The sequence below is a fragment of the Podarcis muralis genome, chromosome 16 (assembly GCF_964188315.1).
Source record: "Podarcis muralis chromosome 16, rPodMur119.hap1.1, whole genome shotgun sequence".
In the NCBI taxonomy this organism is placed as follows: Eukaryota; Metazoa; Chordata; class Lepidosauria; order Squamata; family Lacertidae; genus Podarcis; species Podarcis muralis.
The window spans coordinates 11,617,144-11,633,840 of NC_135670.1; the positions used below are offsets into that span (position 1 = coordinate 11,617,144).

Sequence of the window (16,697 nt, forward strand, 5' to 3'; positions counted from 1 at the left end):
TTGTTTAGTCGTTTAGTCATGTGTGACCCCATGGACCTGAGCACGCCAGGCACTCCTGTCTTCTACTGCCTCCCGCCGTTTGGTCAAACTCATGCTGGTAACCTCGAGAACACTGTCCAACCATCTCGTCCTCTGTCGCCCCCTTCTCCTTGTGCCCTCCATCTTTCCCAACATCAGGGTCTTTTCCAGGGAGTCTTCTCTTCTCATGAGGTGGCCAAAGTATTGGAGCCTCAGCTTCAGGATCTGTCCTTCCAGTGAGCACTCAGGGCTGATTTCCTTAAGAATGGAGAGGTCTGATCTTCTTGCAGTCCATGGGACTCTCAAGAGTCTCCTCCAGCACCATAATTCAAAAGCATCAATTCTTCAGTGATCAGAAATTATTCTGGTTTTACTACACTGACTGGCAGCAGCTCTCCTGAGTTTCAGGCATGAAATATTTCACAGCGCTACCTGGATGTGCCAGGGATTGACATGCATGCCAGAAATTTGCTTGGTTTCACATGGGACATTTCCAGCCCTTAAGAACATGAGGAAAGCCTGCTGGATCAGACCTATGACCCATCTAGTCCAGCATCCTGTTCTCACAGTGACTGACCATATGCCTGTGGGAAACCCACAAGGAGGACCCAAGCACAAGACCCAGCAACTGGTTTTCAGAAGTATTACTGTATTACTGTGGGGCAAAGCACAACCATTGTGGCTGGTAGATACTGATAGGCCCCTCTTCTCAATGATATTGGTGTCCATCAGGAATGAGTCACACAGTTTGACTCTGCGCTGCAGGCAGACGCCTCTGCCTTCTTGCATGCAAGGTCGATTCTTTATCATCGTGTCTGGCTCCTCAAGGCCTTCATCAAGAAACATGCCTCCTGAGTTGTTGTTCTGGGCACCGTCCCAGAGATCAGCAGGGCAAAGGAAGCCGCTCAGGCTTCGGCGGCAAATCCAGACCTCGCCCCGGCCTCTGGCATTCCAAGGCCTCTTCTAAAAGCGTCCCTTGGCAGTTGTTATTCTGGGCACCCACCCAGCAGCTTCGCAGGGGCGAAGGAATCCACACAGCCTTCGGCAGCAAGTCCAGGCATGCCGCCGGATCCAGCCCCTCGTTAGCCTGCCCCCTTCTTCTCTGTCTCTCGGCAGCGGGAACCTTGGTCCTGGCACCGCCCCACAGCAGGCCTCGGCCCCCCTGAAGCGTGCAATGGGTCATCAATGGCTGGCTTTGGCTCTGATACTGGCTGCCGCAACTGCTCCCAACCGCACGGCAGGCAACGTGCCTGAGTCAGAGGTCCCGGACGCACCCTGCCCTCAGGAAGAGAACCCGGAAGCACCGTCGGAAGAGCCGCACGTGGCGCCCAGGTTCAGCACATGCATGCTGCAGTGCGCTGCGCAAGCGATGCTCGGGATGGTTGGCGCCAAGAGCTCCGTCTCCTTGAAGCTCAACGAAGGCAGGGAAGGTAAGGGAGGTGGACGGCCACCCAAAGCGAAGCTGCCATGCTTGCCTTGGAATCCCAGCTGCGTAGCCAATCGAGCGGCAGCAGGGAGGGCTCCACAGGCTCCACCCCAGGGTGGCTTCCCTGCTCTGCTTGCAGCTGCTGGGCGTCACAGGAGCTGCAAGGCCTCTGAGTGCTGTGGGGAGGGCGGGGGAAGAGGCAGGGGGGTCACTTTTGCACCCCACCCCCGAAAAAATATATTGCGGGGAAAAGGATGCTGATTTCCATAATCTTTGTGTGCGTTAATTTATATGTTGAAATGCAAAGGTGTAAATAATTATAGGAGACAACCAGGGCTTTTTCCCCAGCAGGAACTTGACAGAACTCAGTTGGCGCCATTGCCATTCTAAGAGAACGAGGGAGGTGTTTGTGGTGAGTTCCAGCACCTCTTTTTCCAGGAAAATAGCACTGGCGACAACCATTTTACGTGCGTTCAATATGTGCACGACCGCACACACGCGCATCGCCAAGAACCTGGAAGTGGCATGCAAAGGGGGGGGGGGGAATGGCTGCTGAAAGAGTACAAAAATGGCATGGAAACAGCGCCTAGCAATCCCATAAGCCTTTGCAAGTACAATCCCAGAAGTCTTTGCACCGACCGTTGAGGCCTGTGGAGAGTTGGTGTTTGAGCAAGGAGGTTTTGAGGGTGTTTTCAGGCTTTCAAGGGTGTTCCCAACACATGCGATTTCACTTAATTGTGCAGTGCCTTGGTACGTAACCCCCTGCGTAAATGGGGAGTTGCGTGTACAGTAATTTAAATACCATACTGCTTTTTTCTGGCTGTGTACACATGGTTCCTCTTCCCCTGGGAACAGTAGTAGTTTGTTAAGAGTGCTAGGAATTGTGTGAACTACAATTCCCAGGATTCTTAGGGGGAATGTCAAATGCTTTAAATGTGCCTTAAATGTATGGTGTGTTCACAGCCATAGAGAGGAAGATGGAGATCAGTCTGTGTGCCTCCTCCATCTGCTGCTCAGGTGTAAGGGCTGATGGGGGGCATAGGTAGGCTTTACCCTTCCCACGACATGCAATATGGAGCTAATATGGGCCTACCTCACAGGGTTGTTGTAAGGATAGCCAAGGTAGTGCACGGGGACTGCTTTGAAAGCAAGAAGACACAGGAAGATGCTTTATACTGAATCAGACCACTGGCCTGCCTTTCTCCGTACGGTCTACACAGACTGGCTGCAGTACCTCCAGGGTTTTGAGCAGGGTTCCCTCTCAGCACTATCCGGAGGCGATACAGATTGAACCTGGGACCTTCTGCATGCAAAGCATATGCTCTACCACTTTTGCTGCCTTCTGGTTTTACAAAAAAAACAGAGCAACTGTTAAGATGAAGGACCTGGAACTCCAAACTATACAGCCATTGAACTGTGCAGGGTTTGTGGGTTATTTTAAATATATATGTTTGCAGGCCTGTCTTAAAGAGGCTTTGCTATCTTGCTCCTCTGCCTGACAGCTACTGCCCTGATGGACTCTGGAGGACAGAAGTGTTAGCAATCTGATTTGAGGCAATTTGCCTGTGATTACCAGTTGATGGGAATCACAAGCAACGAAAACATTCTTGCACTCAAGCCCTGCTTCCCAAACGTGGGCTTCCCAAACGTACCTGTGAGATTGGGGCCTAATCCAGCAGGACTCTGAATAACAGCTGGTGGGACTTGCTAGCAGCCAGAGCATTGTTGCACCCAAGTCCACTGGGGCATCCAGTTGGCCACTGTGAGAAAAGGATGCTGGACTCAATGAAACTTTGGTCTGATCCAGGGTCGTGGGTTCAAGTCCCACATTGGGCAAAAGATTCCTGCATTGCAAGGGGTTGGACTAGATGACCCACATGGTTCTATGTCGTAGGGCTCTGCCTAGATTGTTGCTGCTCAATTATTTGATTTCATATCCACCCCTTCACCTGAAGACACCAGGGAAGGTTACCGCAACTTAAAATTCAATATTCAAAATCGTTTAAAACAAAGTACAGTGGTACCTCGGGTTACATATGCTTCAGGTTACAGACTCCGCTAACCCAAAAATAGTGCTTCAGGTTAAGAACTTTGCTTCAGGATGAGAACAGAAATTGTGCTCCGGCGGTGCGGCGGCAGCAGGAGGCCCCATTAGCTAAAGTGGTGCTTCAGGTTAAGAACAGTTTCAGGTTAAGAACGGACCTCCAGAACGAATTAAGTACTTAACCCGAGGTACCACTGTACAATCACATGAATTACAATCACAGGCACAGGGCGGGTTGAAAGACCTGGGCAAATGTTGTTCCCAGAAGCACCTCATGGTCACTGACACACTCCTTCAGCTGGTAAAGGATGCTGAGGCCTATTCTTCTGGAGGGATGCTAACAATGCCCCCCCCCCTTTGTTCTCTTTAACAGGTGAAGACTACGAATTTTGCTGGATGCTGCATCTTCGCTGCCAGAAGGGAGAGAGACTCACCAAAGCCTTTGTTCTCCTGAACCTGGAGCAGCCCCCAGGGGGAGGCCAGCCGCCTCCCTACAGGCTCCTCCTCACCACCCCTCCCTCCCTACGCCAGTACCTGCGAGCCCGCCAAGGGAACCGACGTGCAATGTTGAGCAGGGAAGCCTGCGGTGTCCGCTTCGACGTGACGGAGCCCTTCCTCAGCGCCGAGGGAGGCCAGGAGGCCAAGATGTGCGTCAAGGCTGTCTGTCCGGACGACGATGCCTGTGGGGCCTTGCGTTGCCCGCCTTTCTTGGCCACTTTGTGGCGCAGCGTGCCCAGGCCGGATGGCTAGGCAACAGGAAGGTGGATGGGCTCGCTCCACGGCGGAGTATGATGCCTAGCAACTGTTGGGACTTGAGGGTGTGAGGGAAAGGGCACACAGACTGATATACGCACAATATTCCAGTTCTGCCATTAGCACGTCGGAGGTAGTTTCCTGACAAACTTTACTTCAGTGTTCATTTCTGCTTGGAGTTTCAAAGTTACGTCAAACAACGGAAGTAGATCTTAATATATATCTATATTCGTATATGCTAAAGGGAACGTCGAAGGAACCAAAGTATCAACCAAGAGTCTCCAGCATGGTACACATGGGTGCAATGATGCATTTTCATATCTTCCTCCGAGGCTCACAAAGCCTCTGAGCCCACGCTCAGTCTCTTTGCCCCCCTTGTCAAGAGGGTGGTTATCTTTTTCTCCTTTGAGATGTACAAAGAGCTGAAGGAGGAAGTTGGAAGAATGGTGCTCTTTCCTGCTTCCTCTTGCAGCTCTATGTGCTTTCCTAAACTCGGATGAATACTACTGGTTTCCTCCAGATCCCTCAGCAAATCAAAGACTGTCTCTGTGCATGATCTGTCTTGGTTGGGATAGAGAGAAGTGACCAGAGTGGGTGGTGTCCACATGAGTCTAAAACGACTGGTGACCATTGGTATAAGCTAACAAGTAGGGATATACATCTATAGTATGCAAAGTGTCACTACTCCCAGGCTGCAACTTAAGGGGCTCAGCTGGGTGCCAGAGTAGGGTAAATGGCTCTAGCAGAGCTCCAGGTCCACGTGGTATGCTTAAACTTGCTGACACAACTACTTTAAATATGCTTCACCCGCACTGCCATCCAGCAAGTGGTGTGCTGTGGGCACCAGAAGCAAGTGGGAATGGAAGCTGCTGAAATAACAGCAGCTGTAGTCTGGAGGAAAGGCCATAGCTCATTGCTGGAACATCTGCTTTGCATGCAGAACGTCCCAGATTCAATTCCTGGTATCTCCAGGTAGGGCTGGGAATACCCTCCACCTAAACCCCTGGAGAGCCACTGTCAGTCAGTGTATGCAATACTGAGCTAGATGGACCAATGACCTAACTCAGTATAAGGCTTCTTCCTACAGTAAGACAATGTGAAGCAGGTTTCTCTCTCCCGTGGCACCGCCTGGATGTCTGTACCGCACACTAAATACTTATAGATGTAAAGTTAAGATTTATCTTTTTCTTCAAGCTATGGGGATGACTGATGTTTTCTGCTGTTGGAATTTCTGTTTTATAATGTCCTTGGTTTTGTGATTTTTATATATTGATGTATTTTAATGGACTGTAGTTTACTGTCCTGGGAATTTTTGAATCGAAAGGTGGGTTACAAATCTAATAAAACATCATCATCCTAAATAATGATACAGCTCTCTCCCCTTTGACGGTAAATCCCCGAGTGGATGAGTGGTTGCCATGCCAGAGAAACTGGTCAATTGCCTTCCCTGGATGGGGTTGCACTACCCCTGAAAGGGTGGGTATGCAATCTAATTGTGCCTCTGGATCTTGCATTGTCACTAGAGGCCCAGACAACCTCAGTGGCTAGAAGCACCTTTTACCAGTTGCTACTGGTGTGACAATTACAGCCATTCCTGGACTTGGATAGCATGACCATTGTAATTCAGGCACTGGCGACTTCAATGTTAGGTTACTGTAATGTACTGTATGCGAGGCTTCCTCTGCGGTACATTCGGAAGCTGCAGTTAGTGCAGCATGCTGCAGCAAGGTTGCAGACAGGAGTGGGACCCTGCCTGCATATAATATCTCTGCTCAGAGATTTGCACAGATTCCCCATCTGCTAAGGACCAAGTTAAAGGAGTTACAGTGGTGCCTCGCAAGACGAAATTAATCCGTTCCGCGAGTCTCTTCGTCTTGCGGTTTTTTCGTCTTGCGAAGCACGGCTATTAGCGGCTTAGCGGCTATTAGCGGCTTAGCGGCTATTAACGGCTTAGCGGCTTTAAGAAAAAGGAAACAAACTCGCAAGACGTTTCGTCTTGCGGAACGACTCAAAAAACGGAAAACCCTTTCGTCTAGCGAGTTTTTCGTCTTGTGAGGCATTCGTCTTGCGGGGCACCACTGTACTATCATTATATAATACTACTAGCAGCTTGGGACCAGTTTAGAAGCAGGATCACCTTACTTCATATATGCCTGCTCGACTGTTTGATCTGCGGAACTGGCACAGTAAAGGTACCACATATATGTTTTCCACACTTGGAAGAAATTGATCTTTTAGCAGCTATGCTTTGGAACTCCCTGCCTATTGACACCAGGCTGCGTTATTTGGGTACCCAAGGTCACCTCAGTGAGGACTGAGTGCAGATTCTAACTCCGGTCTCCAAGGTCCTGGTTCGACACTCTAGTCTAGCCCCTTCTTGGTAGTGGCACTCATCCTGTGCAATGCCCTCCCATCAGATGTCAAAGAAATTAACTATCTGTCGTTTAGAAGACATCTGAAGGCAGCCCTGTTTAGGGGTTTTTAATTACTGATATTTTAATATATTTTTAATATTTTGTTGGAAGCCGCTGGGAAACCCAGCCAGATCGGCGGGGTATAAATATATTATTATTATTATTATTATTATTATTACTACTACTACTACTACTACTATTACAGTGGTACCTCGGGTTAAGAACTTCGTTCTGGAGGTCCGTTCTTAACCTGAAACTGTTCTTAACCTGAGTTACCACTTTAGCTAATGGGGCCTCCTGCTGCCACCACGCCGCCGGAGCACGATTTCTGTTCTCATCCTGAAGCAAAGTTCTTAACCCGAGGTACTATTTCTGGGTTAGCGGAGTCTGTAACCTGAAGCATCTGTAACCTGAAGCGTCTGTAACATGAGGTACCACTGTATTATTTTTATTATTATTATTAAGCACCACACTGGTTTCCTGTGCAGTTATTCCTGCAGGGCTCGCCTGACCCTATCCCCATTTCGGAGCTCTATTTGCCCGCAAAATAGTCTCCTTCCCCAGCTGAAACTCACTTAGTGGGGTTTAGGCAGGAAGAAGGTCCATAAACAGCCCCGTCCCTTCGCTATCAGGAAAACAACGGGACCACCAGGAAAGGGGAGCGGCGTCCCAGTGGGATTGCTAAGAGTGCAACACCGAGGAAGCTGCGCTGGCGAATCAGCGAGGGGCCTTAGTAACATTCTCTTCCGGTGTCACACTCTAAAACGTCCGGCTCAACAGGGATTTCGGGACAGGACGAGCCTTGGGAAGTCCAGAGGCGGAGCGACTGTAGAAATGGCGTCTCCGGCGCGGGGTAACCACGTGTGGGTGGGGTCCGAGACGGGCATCCTGAAAGGTAATGGAGGGTCCGGGGCTCGACCGCTACTTGGGGTGGGATGTCTGTTATTCAGCGACGCTGGGGAAACGGAGAGCCTTGTGTGGCTTTCGGGGAAATAACTGAGGAGGAAGTGTGGGTAGATGCTGTTCCTAGTGGCAGGAGGGGGGTGAGGTTGCCTGCACCCTTACAACAAATTATGGTGCTTTGGGCTTCTGAGCATGTACAGAGTGCCTCTCCCCTTTCTGAGGCACCTTTTGAAGGAAGTACATTATAGGTAGTACATGTGAAAGAAGGGGAGGTGATGGGGAAAAGAGGATGGTTTCTTGGTTGGGGAGCGTATATGTGTAGACAATGAATGCTTGTTTGGAGGACGGAAAAAGTGGGATAAACAAATGAACAGAAGAGGCTAGGCTATTCAATAGGCATTAGCCATAGTGGCTCAGTGGAACCTCCAGCTCTAGAGGGGAGTATACCTAGGAATTTGCTGAGGACAAGCGACAGGGGAGGGCAATTTTCTTCATGCCCTGATTGTGAACTTTGTGGAGGCATCAAGTAGATCAAGTCCATGTAAAAGGTTACAGTGCCAGGAATGGTTGAGAAGTTGCCAAACCTGCGTCATAAGACTTAGCAGGAGGGTGCTAGATTAGAACACTGCAAGGAGCAGAGAGGTCCACTAGCCCCTCAGCTTCCCCTTTCCTGGTGGTGAGTGACACAGGGAGAGTTTGTCATTGACCTGTTTCTCTTTCCCCCCTTCCCAATAATATCCCTTTCTTTCTCTTTTCTCCTCCTTCTAGGGATCAACCTGCAGAAGAAACAGGCCACAAACTATAAGTCAGGAGATGCGGTGCTCAGTCGACACGAAGCTGTTACTGCCGTGTGTTGGGGCGATCCCTACGAGTCTGAGGTAATGGGGTTGCCAACTCCTAAGGCAGCTGGCACAGTTTAGGGGACTGGATGCTGGGAAAGAAAAACAGGATACCTCATTGTATGGGAAGCTGCCTTATAGTGGGTTGGACTGTTGGTCCCTCTAGCTCAGTATTGTCCAAAAAAAACCCCACAACCTTCCCACAAACCCATTTAAAAGGGTGTAGAATATTAATCAGCCAAAGGCCTAGGTAAAGGGAAATATTTTCACTTGGAGCCTAAAGATGTATAGTGAAAGACAAGCCTCCCTCACAGCTCCTTGTGCATAAGATCTATTCATCTAAGCCATGGGGGAACACTAACAGAAACTTTCCTGAAGACCTCAGAGTTTGAGCAGGGATCATGCAGTGCCTGAAGTATCCTGGACTCAAGTAGTTGAGGATCAGTACAAGAACGTTGAACCTGACCAAGAGTCATGTGGGCAGCCAGTGCAAGCATTTGGGCACTGGAGTTACGTGCTGGTGATAGTCTGTTACCACCAACAGTCTAGCTGCAGTGTTTTGCACCACCCGGAGCCTCCGGAACAGGCCCAAGGGTAGCCCCACGCAGAGCACTTTGCAGTAATCAAGTACTGAGGTTACCAATGCATGAATCACTGCAGCCAGACTATCTCTGTCTAAGAGTGGTTGTAGTTGGCATACCGGCCATAGCTGTAAAAGGCCCTCCTTGCCTTTACAGAGTCTTCCTTGTATTGTCTTTTGTGACTGGCAGCGTCTCTCCAAAGGTTTTCCTACCCCCTGCACTTGAGGGCATTGTAACTGGCAATGGCAGAGGTTTGAACCTGGGACTTATTTTTGCATACATTCTCTTACTGAGGTGCAGTCGCTTCTCTGAAAGAATGCAGCCAGGGAGGTGCACGTTTGTTTCTTAATAGTTTCTGCTTTCTTTCCTCTTGTTTCTTCCCAGATCTTTGTGGGATGCCTTGATGGATCAGTCAGATTGTTCAGTACTGAGAAGGGCAAGTTTACTGAGTCACGAGACTGTCTAGGAGGCGAGGGACCCTTTTGTGGCTTGGCTGTGCTTGACAAGTAAGTCTGAATCCCTTCAAATCCTTAGCCTTCATCTACCTCAGGGAAAGATCGGGCTTCATGTCACTTGAGATGACGCCCATGGATTCAGCAGGGATGATCCTTGGGTGTTTGTACTTTAGAATGCACTCTCTTGGGCTGCCACACACATACGCACACCAAACTTCTGAGGTAGAACTACCAAAAGTACCCTCTGTGCTAGTCTCGGCACAAAAAAGATCTGTAGTGAAGGAAGCAATCTTTCAGGTATTTTGGGGCCTAAACCTCAGGGATCCTAATTGGCTTGTAAGACCAATTCTCCCCTAGCCATGGCCACCTGCCCCAGGTGTGAGGCAGATAAAGATGTAGCTATAAAGGAACAATCAGGAACCTTAATCTGTGCCAGGATGGTTCAAATTCAGAACCTTTTAAGTTTGGCACCCTGCAGGCCCCAGAGATTGCTTCCACTTGGAGGTCCTGAGTGGTGCCCGTCAGCTGATCAGTTGTGACTTCAAGCCCCCTTCCTGATTGAACATTGGCTGTTCAGCACACAAATGTGTGTTCTTTTCACTGAGGTAAGGCTTTGTGGGTTTTTTGCTTCCTTGGAAAGGATTGCCACCAGCTCGTCTTATGCATTCTCCACATTTATGGCAAATTAATTTCTCTCTGCCTCCCTCCCCTCTGATATCTCTTCCCTTTTCATTCTTCAACCAATTCCTACAGTTCCCTCATCACCTGTGTACAGTCTGGTTTGCTGAAGGTCTGGCGGGATGCTTCGTCAGAAAATGTGAGTCCTATCTTGGTGTCTGAGGGAGGTGGGGAGGGGGAGAGATGGGTTCCAGGCCACACAATAGCCTTTTACGGAGTCACAAATCTTTTTATTGTGTGTTTTTAATTTTTCTAAATATCTTTGCAGTCTTAAGTGCTAGAAACATGTCTGGGCTTTGCTTGCTGAAAGAGCTGATATGTTCAGAAAGTTAAATTCTGCAGATTGTATCCCATACTTGTCCTACCCAGGGTAGACCCATTGAAGCTGATGAGCTTAGGTTTGTTATAATATAATATAATATAATATAATATAATATAATATAATATAATATAATATAATAATAATTTATTATTTATACCCCGCCCATCTGGCTGAGTTTCCCCAGCCACTCTAGGCGGCTCCCAAGTTAAAAACAGTACAGCATTAAATATTAAGAACTTCCCCGAACAGGGCTGCCTTCAGATGTCTTTTAAAGATAGGATAGCTCCTTATTTCCTTCACATCTGAAGGGAGGGTGTTCCACAGGGTGGGCGCCACTACCGAGAAGGCCCTCTGTCTGGTTCCCTGTAACCTCACTTCTCGCAATGAGGGAACTGCCAGAAGACCCTCGGCGCTGGATCTCAGTGTCCGGGCTGAACGATGGGGGTGGAGACACTCCTTCAAGTATACAGGACCGAGGCCATTTAGGGCTTTAAAGGTCAGCACCAACACTTTGAATTGTGCTCGGAAACGTACTGCGAGCCAATGTTAATTGAGTGGGACTCCACTGAATGGAACTTAATTGGATTCAACCTATGACTATACTCCTGTGGAACTGCACCTTTTGCACAAAGTGGATTTCTCGACACCCTCTTCGATGTTGGCATATTTTGGGGAGGAACTGAGAGTGAAAGCGGCTTCCCCAAGGCCAGTCATAGCTACCGTACTTAGCTGAGGTTTATGAACCTGCATCTGGCAGGTCCTCGTGTTAGGTAGCCTGTCTACATACAGAACCATAGAATCATTGAGTTGGAAGGGACCCAAGGGCCATCTAGTCCAACCCCCTGCAAGGCAGGAATCTCAACTAAAGCATCCATGAGAGATGGCCATTCAGCCTCTGCTAGGGAAGGAGAGTCCACATGTATTTGTCTTGGCTTTGTACACCTCCACCACCAGCTCTGTCTCTTGCATTGCAGCTGGAGGTCCAGGTGGGCCCCGGCGTGTGCCGCATGCGCCAGAACCCGGAACAGCCTCACCGTGTGGCCACAGGGGGGAAGGAGAACTGCCTCAAGGTGTGGGACCTCCACCAACCGCAGGAGCCCATCTTCCGAGCCAAAAATGTGAGTTTGCTATACTGTGTAAACAGCCTGGGCTCCTTTCTCCTGTATTAGTGCACGGATAAGGGCGTAAGAAGAGCCCTGCTGGATCAGGCCAAAGACCCACCTGGTCCATCATCCTGTGCCTGTAGTGGCCAACCAAAAGCTGGACTTGAGCACAACAGTAGCTCTCCCCATTTGCAGTTCTCAGCAGCTGCCATTCAGAGGCACATTTTGCCTCCAACTGTGGTAGGAGAACAACATGGCTAGAATCCATAGATAGCCTTTCCTCCGTAAATTTGTCCAATCCTCTTTAAAGGCCATCCACGTTGGTGGTCACTACCACATCTGATGTAAGCAGATTCCATAGTGCAGTTCAGGAAATATCTTTTTCCTTTTCAGATTCTTCAGGATGTGTAATGTATTGGAGAATGACACACTCTTGCCTTCGTTCACACCATGCCTTGCCCTCTTGTCAACAGGTGCGGAACGACTGGCTTGACCTGAGGGTGCCTATCTGGGACCGGGACATGCAGTTCCTGCCTGGATCAGATAAAATTGTTACCTGCACTGGACACCACCAGGTAGAAGCTGGGGAAGACAGATATCTCCACTACATATTTCAGAAAGTTGGGCATTTGTTCTCTATGCATTTGGACATCTCTTGAGATAGCCTAACCAAATTTTGCACAGTGCTTCCATGTGTCCCTCGGAACATTGTCCAGAAGGGCTGGAAAAGGTTCCCCATCATTGCATTATAGCATTTGGGAGTGTTATAGGGTGGTTGCTGCTGTTGTTGGGTCTTTCATCTGAGGCTGAAGACTTCTGCTCTTCATCCTCTTGGTCTTCTTCTGCCTCCAGGTCCGGATCTATGACCCCAGCTCCCCACAGCGGCGCCCTGTGTTGGAAGCCACCTTTGGGGAGTACCCACTCACTGCCCTCTCCCTGACCCCTGACACAAAGTGAGTTTCTCTTCTCCCCAGTGCTTGGAATGAATGAGTTTGGTTTAACAAACTTCAATGAATTAGTTCAAAGATCTCCCCCCTACACCTGAAGGGTTCCCATAATTGCCAGCTGAATTAAATGTGAATGAAGTTTGTTTCAGGGTGGAACTTGGAACTATTTCCAGTTCATCTTCAGGTTCATTCTGTTACATGTGCTTTTCTACTTCATAGATTCCTTGGGCATTTTAAGTTTAAAGATCATAATTGTTGGGGTAAATAAGCTAAATCATTCACATTCCACCATGTGGTTGTTGTTGGTTTTTTGTTTGTCTTCGTAAGTATATTTAATACTTTAGCATAGCAGCTTGTAACATTCTGAATGCTGGAAAAAATTGCTGAGGATTATTTGTGTGAACCTGGACTGAATGTGAGCAGAATTATTTCATATTGTAAAGGGACAAATGTGAACTGAAACTAGTGCCTTTTTAAAAAATGAACTTTTCAAGCTCTGGATACAATCCCCAGCCTGCAGTGTCCTTGGCTGCTCACAGCTAAGGACCTACATGGATGCTGTCCCTTTGCAAAACTGGAAATATATAATTCCTCCTTTTTTCACTTACAGTGCTGTTGTTGTGGGCAGCTCGCGTGGCGATGTGGCAGTAATTGATTTACGGCAAGGTAAGTAAGAACCAGGATGATGGAGTGGTGAGGGGTTTTTGGATTTGAGGAGAATCTGGAAAGAGAGTTGCAGAGGAGCAAGGTGGGCTAAAAACGGAGGGCAGAAGGAGATATTGATGTACAGCTGGAGAGGCAACTCTTTGATGAGGGGAAGGTTCTTTAAAGCGAGTTGCAGACAGCAGCATTTGGCCGGGCAAAGTTCTCCTGCTGTGTTTTTTAGTCAGAGGTTGTTGCCAGCCTTTGTGGTCACATTTTCAAGCTGGGGTTGCAGATACCGCACTCTCACTCTGAAACTACACACACCCTTGTTCTGTGAGGCCTATTCTGTTGGCTACAAGATGGTTCCGTACCCCAAGGCAGACCAAGTGGGGAAACACGAACCGTAGACCATCACCTCCCTTGGGATCCTGTACTTGGAATCTTGTAGTCTATGAACCACAGCCATGTGCAGCAGACTTAAAATTTCCTGTTTAATTCCACACAAGCGCATAGAAAAACCTCACAGCTTTTTCTTCAAGTCTGCCTTTGCAACAATATCTTAAAAAGGTAAAGGTACCCCTGCCCATACGGGCCAGTCTTGACAGACTCTAGGGTTGTGCGCCCATCTCACTCAAGAGGCCGGGGGCCAGCACTGTCCGGAGACACTTCCGGGTCACGTGGCCAGCGTGACATCGCTGCTCTGGCGAGCCAGAGCCACACACGGAAACGCCGTTTACCTTCCCACTAGTAAGCGGTACCTATTTATCTACTTGCACCCGGGAGTGCTTTCGAACTGCTAGGTTGGCAGGCGCTGGGACCGAACAACGGGAGCGTACCCCGCCGCGGGGATTCGAACCGCCGACCTTTCGATCGGCAAGCCCTAGGCGCTGAGGCTTTTACCCACAGCGCCACCCGCATTCCTTAATATCTTACTATATAATAAATTTGTAAGGCTGTCACCAAGCTGCAGTTCACTACATTCCAAATTCCACACTTGAGTAGTGTAGCCACAGCATACCTGATGCCCTCGTAACTCAGCCATTGTTGTCGTCTTGTGACAGGGCGGTTGCTGAAGTGCCTCAAAGGCTTCGCTGGGAGTGTCCGTGCCATCCAGTGCCACCCTGTGCTTCCGCTGGTGGCCTCGTGCGGGCTGGACCGCTTCCTTCGTGTGCACAACCTCCAGCACAAGCGCTTGGAGCATAAGGTGAGGAGGAGCCCAACACGACAATGTTGCCAGTGGTTGCATATAGATTGTGGGGGAACCTCCCATCAGCGCCAGCCAGAATGGCCAACATTCAGTATTAGTGGGTGGCATGATTTTGGATTCTCCACTCCCATCATCTCTGGCTATTAGTCATGCCAGCTGGGGCTGATGAAGCTTGAGTTCAACAGTGGCTGGAGGACATCAGGATGGGGCAAGCTGGTGGCCTCCTCTCTGCTGCTTAACTGAACTATGTCTCTGTTACAGGTGTATCTGAAATCGCGATTGAACTGCCTGCTGCTAACCAGCAGAGAAAAATGGGAGGTGAGTCGAAGGGACCGAGGAGGAAGAGGTATTATAATTCCTGGTTGCCATGAGGCTCTGAGCACGGAGCGGGAGAAGGGGGAGGGGGGATTGTTCTCTCTAACAAGTTGAATGCTTGCACAGATGGAAGATTGTGTAATAGCACATTTAATTTCACCCTCCATACGTAAAATAGGCAATCAAATGTGATGGGTTGTATCACTTGTATTACAAGTGTGGTGGAGTCTCCTTCTTTGGAGGTCTTTAAGCAGAGGCTTGACAACCATATGTCAGGAGTGCTCTTATGGTGTTTCCTGCTTGGCAGGGGGTTGGACTCGATGGCCCTTGTGGTCTATTCCAACTCTATGATTCTATGATCTGTTAGTCTTACTGAGAGTATACCTATTAAATTAACCAACATTAGGGCCCATTAATGTCAGTGGACCTACTCTGAGAACCTAGTTAGGTGCCACACACTTATTGTAACAGGAGACATGAGTCAAGAAATCATGGGCATGCCTGTGTTAAACAGGTGCCTCTTTAAAAGCCGGCAGCATGCCAATACAGATGGGCACTCTCATATTTCAGCAGGGAGCGCATTGCATGCCACTGATGCCAGTAGGGAAGCCTGTATTAAGGTGCAGATACATCCTTGATCTTCTTTCTCCAGGATGAAGGCGCCGACCCTTCAGCTGACCTCCAGAGTGACGTGAAAGAGGAGGAGGAGGAGGTGGACGAGATCTGGAACTCAATGGAAGTGGTTGCCGCCAAGCGGAAAGCAGAACGACAGCCGTTCTCTGACGTGGGGAGGGACAGGGGCCTCAAAAAGCCAAAGAAGATTAAAAAAGCTGAATCTTGAGATCTGGGTGGGGAGGGGGTTGAAATGACATTTGCCTTTTTAATAACGAAGGAGGCAGGCATCACCAAAGTACCTGAATCTCAGCCTTGGACATGGGTTTGCCACAAGCAAAGGCCTTGGCTGGTCATGGGAGAAAAAGAGACAGAAACATTGTGAGCTGCTTTCTGCTGCCTCGTAGGACAGGTTTGCCATGGGGGGGGGGTTGCTTTTAACCTCATAGCAGCCCCAGGTTATTTTTTGGATCTGGGGAGCTGGTGTGGCAGGAATGTGAAGTTTTATATAGCAGGGGCTTCATTTCAAGAACCTTATGGAGACAACACATTTCCCCCCTGCATGGTTGAAATTCTCCCTTTTCCTTCTCTCATTTTGGCTGCTGTGCAGTTAAGACCGCTTGAAGCGATTAAAAAGTACCTTCTTGCACAATATGTTCTGAATGTGGGCTCTATTTCCCCTGTGCGGGGTCTCGGGTAGGAGAAAGTGTCACCATTCCTGTCCCGCTTAGCATTTCCATTTCCTTTTTATTTTTAAGGAGTGATGTGTGGAAGCAACTTCTAACTCCCAAGTTTGGGGCCACTCAGGATATTATTATATTCATATTCCAACTTTTCCAGGCCTCAGTGGTGGCTTACACAAATTGAAACAAAACAGATAAAAGTTGAAAAGTAATTAAATGATAATAGAATTAATACAAAAACAACTTATTAAAACACAGATAGTAAAAATAGCACAGCACTAATAGAAGCCCTTTCCTTTAAAAAACAAAAAAAGTCAGTTCCCTAAAGCCTACTAGAATAAAACATTGTTTTCACCTGCTGGCAGAAGGATAACAAGGAGGGAGCCAGCCTAGCTTCACTAGGAAGCAAGTCCCCACACTTGGAAGGCCTTCTTCCACATTCCCACCAAATGTGCCTGTGAGGGTGGCAGCGCTGAGAGAAGGGCCTCCCCCAAAGATCTCGGAGCCTGGGCAGGTTTGTGTGGCAGAATATGGTCCTTCAGAGAGCCTGGGCATAAGCTGTATAACGCTCTATAGAGGTCATAACCAACACTTTGAATTGAGCCCAGAAACAGCCAGTGGAGCTGTCGAAAAAAGGGAGTAATAGGCTCTTTACAACCAGCCCCAGTCAAGAGTTTGCCTGCAGCTCTTTGTTTGTTGGAGTTTTCAAGTACTTCAAAGAAAGCCCTACATAGAGCATGTTACAGTAATCC

At 48.7% G+C, this 16,697-nt stretch overlaps 2 protein-coding genes across 2 annotated transcripts; both read left to right on the top strand.

The window, feature by feature from the left end:
* The first annotated feature begins 187 nt into the window (after positions 1 to 187).
* On the top strand, positions 188 to 5,605 carry LOC114587112 (uncharacterized). The gene is made up of 2 exons (XM_028711047.2): positions 188 to 1,448; positions 3,862 to 5,605. The coding sequence occupies exons 1-2, from the start codon at positions 1,193 to 1,195 to the stop codon at positions 4,236 to 4,238; spliced, it is 633 nt and encodes a 210-aa protein (XP_028566880.2). The 5' UTR covers positions 188 to 1,192; the 3' UTR covers positions 4,239 to 5,605.
* Positions 5,606 to 7,395: 1,790 nt separating this feature from the next.
* On the top strand, positions 7,396 to 15,916 carry WDR74 (WD repeat domain 74). The gene is made up of 11 exons (XM_028710504.2): positions 7,396 to 7,550; positions 8,327 to 8,436; positions 9,363 to 9,484; positions 10,187 to 10,250; positions 11,408 to 11,551; positions 12,010 to 12,111; positions 12,389 to 12,489; positions 13,094 to 13,149; positions 14,190 to 14,332; positions 14,597 to 14,653; positions 15,303 to 15,916. The coding sequence occupies exons 1-11, from the start codon at positions 7,490 to 7,492 to the stop codon at positions 15,489 to 15,491; spliced, it is 1,149 nt and encodes a 382-aa protein (XP_028566337.2). The 5' UTR covers positions 7,396 to 7,489; the 3' UTR covers positions 15,492 to 15,916.
* Positions 15,917 to 16,697: the final 781 nt, after the last annotated feature.